Below are 3,916 nucleotides of genomic sequence, written 5' to 3' on the forward strand. Positions count from 1 at the left end.
CTACAGGGGAGTCTCCACCTGCCACCTGGGTGTATGTGTGGGGGGGTGGGGGGGCGCTGCCTGTGGTGCCCGAGTGCCTGCCCGCGGCCTGTCTATCTCTCCTGGCGGGTGGGTGGTCAGGGGGATGGGGTCTCTCCGTTACAAAGGGCTTTTGTGCTGCATTGTATCGCCTGCTCTGCTGAGCACCCCGAGGGCCAGGTGGCGGCATTGTTGTTGTTGTTGCTGTTCCCATCTTACTGATGGACACACTGAGGCTCAGGAAGGGGAAACTGAGGCTAGGAAGGTGCAGGGCCGGGGCTTGAACATAAGCCTCGGCTCCAGACCTTTTTTTCCGGCTCCAGATGTTGAGAGAGTTTCCCAGACGTACGGGGAAGACGGTGCTGTTGGGACTGGGTTGTCCCAGGCCCCATGGTGCGGTGGCAGCTGGCTGACACCCAGCAAGGGGTGCGGTCAGGGGCACGCTGGGTCCCTCGGGGTGGTGGGCGCTTCTCAGGCAGGGGGTGGCGTCTCCCACCAGCACTGCTGTGTGACGTTGCTGCCTCCCGATCAGTGCCCCCCCGGCCCCCGCCCCTTGGGGACAGGTTTGGGGCTGAGACCGGGACCTGCGGGCCCCTGTCTGTTATTCTCTGTGTCCCCTCTGCTTCTCTGCCTCTCTCCTCCCTGCCTTCCACCCCAGGCTGTCACCTGTTGGACTGGTGTCAAGGTCAGGGCCCGCTGGCGTGTGGGGCACGGAGCCCCCCAGGGGCGCGGGTGGGGGACGGTCCCCAGGGCAGCCCAGTTCCCACTCTGCAGGCGGCAGTTCTCAGTGACCCCGGGCTGTGCGTGTGCTCTGAGCGTCTCCATCAGCCCCGGAGGGTCAGAGGCAGGGCTGTGAGCGCCCGTTTCCGGGGGACAGCAGGGCCCGCAGCGAGCTCCTGGCACCCCATGCCGCGCCGTTTCCACGGCTCCAGGCATTGATGTCTCTTGTTCTGATTGTCCTGGGACAGGGACACCCATGAGGTCAGAGATTTGTGGTGATGATGACGCCACACCCTCCACCCAGGAAAGTCGCCTTAGGTTGGAGGTGGCGTTTCCCGCCTCCTGAGCCCCTCGGGGCTCTGCCTCCTGCCTGTGGGATCCTCTCTGGTTCCCAGAACCTGGCAGGAGAGGAGGTGGGGCTAAGCCAGGCCCCCCGCTGTCCCAGGAGCTCCCAGACACGGCCCAGGGGTGTCACCTCCTGCCAAGCTGTGTGCTCACCCGCCCACAGAGGGCCACCCCAGGGCCCGGGCAGGCCAGGAATGGTGACGTGTGTGCGGGGAAGTGGCTGAGGAGCCGGCCAGGCCACACCCTCTCCGTGTCCTCCCTGGGCTCTAAATATAGGCCACAGAAGGCAGCCCCACGGGGTGACCTCTGCCCTCCTCCCCCACAGCCGGGCCTGGGTACCGGCCTCTGGTCCTCGCTGCGCCACAGCATCCTCCGTGGCCTTGGCCCAGCGCAGGCTGGAGGAGATGATGGCCAAGGCCCGCGCTCACCCAGACATGGCCTTGAGCCCAGTCTTGCTCTGAGCTGCCCCGGGAGTCCCACGACACACCTGTCAGGTACCGTCAGGGGCGGGTGGGGGTGGGAAGTGTCCCCAGGCCAAGGTCGATGCTGGAAACCCTGCCGTTCTGAGCGAGTTCTGAGCGAGCCTGGCTGGGCGTGGCCAGGGACCCAGAGGCGCGGCCAGGGCCTCCCCTGGCAAGTGGTCTGCCCCAGGATGTCTGTGGGCGGGTGGGGGAGCAGGTGGGGGAGCTTTTTAAGGGTCACGACCTCTCTGCTGCCGTGTCAGGGGATGTGGAGGGATGGAAGTGGGAAGAAAAGGGGCCCAGGCTTGGCCTGAGCACACCTTTCCCCTCAACGCGGGGAGGCTGCTCAGGGGGCAGGGAGTGATGGAGCCAGTGGGGCCTGTGGCAAACCCAGGCCTGCCCCGGCTGGAGGGACAGCTGTGGGCCGCTCCTCCCAGCCTCCGCTGCTCACGGAAACACGGACCTTGTGTGGCCAGGTCGCCCGAAGTGGCAGGAGAAGCCAGAAATGTGGGCTTTTATGTGAAATCACCTGACCTTTCACTTTGGCTCAAACATTGAAAAACACTTTGCAAGCCAAACAAAACGCGGGCTGGACTTGGCCTGGGTCTCATCCCGGCGGCCAGTTCGCAGCCGGTGTTCGCGGCACCTGTACCAGGGCCCTGGCCTGTGGACTGGTGTCTGCGGCGCAGCGGGGTGCATGGGGGTTTCTCGGGACCCCCAGGGAGGGGCAGGTGCACCCCCAGGGAAAGGGGGGAGCCTGGGGCAGCTGGGGTCGGGGTGCTGAGCAGGGTGAGGAGGAAAGGAGTGACCCGTTTATCATCGCCCCACACGCCCCACGGTGCTTTGCGCGCTGTTCCTCCCAGCAGCCCCTTTGTGCCAGGTGCCCGGTGGTGCTGTCTTGTTAGTCATGCCCCTTCACACAGAATATGTTTGTTCAGGGTGAGGTGACCTGCTGGGGGCTGGGGTCACACGGTAAGAAGGGGAGGGGCTGGGCTCGGACCCAGCTCAGTGCCTGAACCTGTCTAGGCCACACTGCCCCCCCTGGGAACCAGGGGTGTGTGCATGTTTGTGCATGTGTGCACACAGCTGAGCCGTGAACAGGCTCACCGGGACCCCAGGGGGGAGCCCCAATACCTCTGTAGTGATGACCTGCCCGCGCCTCACCTCCCCGCCTACCGGACCCCTCAAAGCCAGAGCGGAGGCGTGCGGGGCGGCGTCTGTGCCCTGGCGAGCTGCTTGGCCGCCAGGCGCCCTTTCCCAGCTCTGAGCTTGCTTCCCAGGCGCCTCCCTGGGGGAAGGATCAAGGAGCCCCCGGCAGGTGCAGGCTCCCTGGCAGGTTCTGAGAGCTGGGCCGGGAGGAGGCCCGGAGGAGGCACTTCCAGCCAAGGGCAGTGTCCGTCCGTCCCCGCTGGGCTGCTCTGCTCTCTGAGGACGTCCTTCTAATGTCCCCCACCCCCCTCCCCGCCCCAGGGCAGGTCATGGAGCCTTCCTAACCCGCCTCCTAGGGACCCCCACTCCAACCCAGTCTACCCATCTTGCTTAAGAACAGACAAAATCAGCATTGATCACGGGCGTGTGATTATAGAAATGTTCTAGAAATACTGGACTTCAGCGAAGGGAGGGAAAGGAGCCGCGCCGGAATAGGAATAGCGCCCCCGCTTGGCGAGCAGAGGCAGGGCCCTCGGTCACGGTGCGGATGTCATTCTGCACGCCCGGTGAGCATCCGGTTTCTCATGGCTCCATGTGGTTGCGAGGGGCCTGGCAGTCGGCTCGGGGTGTCTGCGTGACTGTTGGCAGGGGTGTACCCCACGTTTCGTTAAGTGTGCTCACACAGAAATCCCTGTGCACCCCCCGGACCGCCACCGGAGGGTGAATTCCTAAGATGGGGTTGCCAAGCCAACAGGCATATCGTTTCTATTTATTTTTTAAAATATATTTTTATTGATTTCAGAGAGGAAGGGAGAAGGATAGAGACAGAAACATCAATGATGAGAGAGAATCATTGATCGGCTGCCTCCTGCACGCCCCCGACTGGGGATCGAGCCCACAGCCTGGCCTGTGCCCTTGACCGGAATCGAACCCGGGACCCTTCAGTCCACAGGCGGAAGCTCTATCCACTGAGCCAAACCGGCCAGGGCGGGCATATCGTTCTTAATGTCCTAATAGAAACTGCCAATTGTACCCCCCACCGTCCCGGGGTGCTCAGGGGGGCGCGCAGAGGATGGGAGTGGCCGGGGCCCCTCTGCCCGTGGACACCTGAGGCTCGGCGCCCGGTGGGTGCGCAGCGTGTGCTTGTGGGGTGTGTAGTGGGGTCCCGCCCTGGTTTTACCGGAGGGAAACGGAGGCTCGTGGGGCGCCCGCGCACGCACTCC

The 3,916-nt window shown here is 64.4% G+C and overlaps 1 protein-coding gene across 1 annotated transcript in view; it reads left to right on the forward strand.

Moving 5' to 3' along the window:
* RALGDS (ral guanine nucleotide dissociation stimulator) overlaps positions 1-3,916 on the forward strand; it is a 41,854-nt gene that overhangs the window by 2,988 nt on the left and 34,950 nt on the right. Inside the window, 1 exon segment of the mRNA XM_015572376.1 lies at positions 1,409-1,499. Within this exon segment, the coding sequence (XP_015427862.1) occupies positions 1,409-1,499 (91 nt within the window).

The sequence above is a fragment of the Myotis davidii genome, unplaced genomic scaffold (assembly GCF_000327345.1).
Source record: "Myotis davidii unplaced genomic scaffold, ASM32734v1 scaffold609, whole genome shotgun sequence".
Lineage (NCBI taxonomy): Eukaryota > Metazoa > Chordata > Mammalia > Chiroptera > Vespertilionidae > Myotis > Myotis davidii.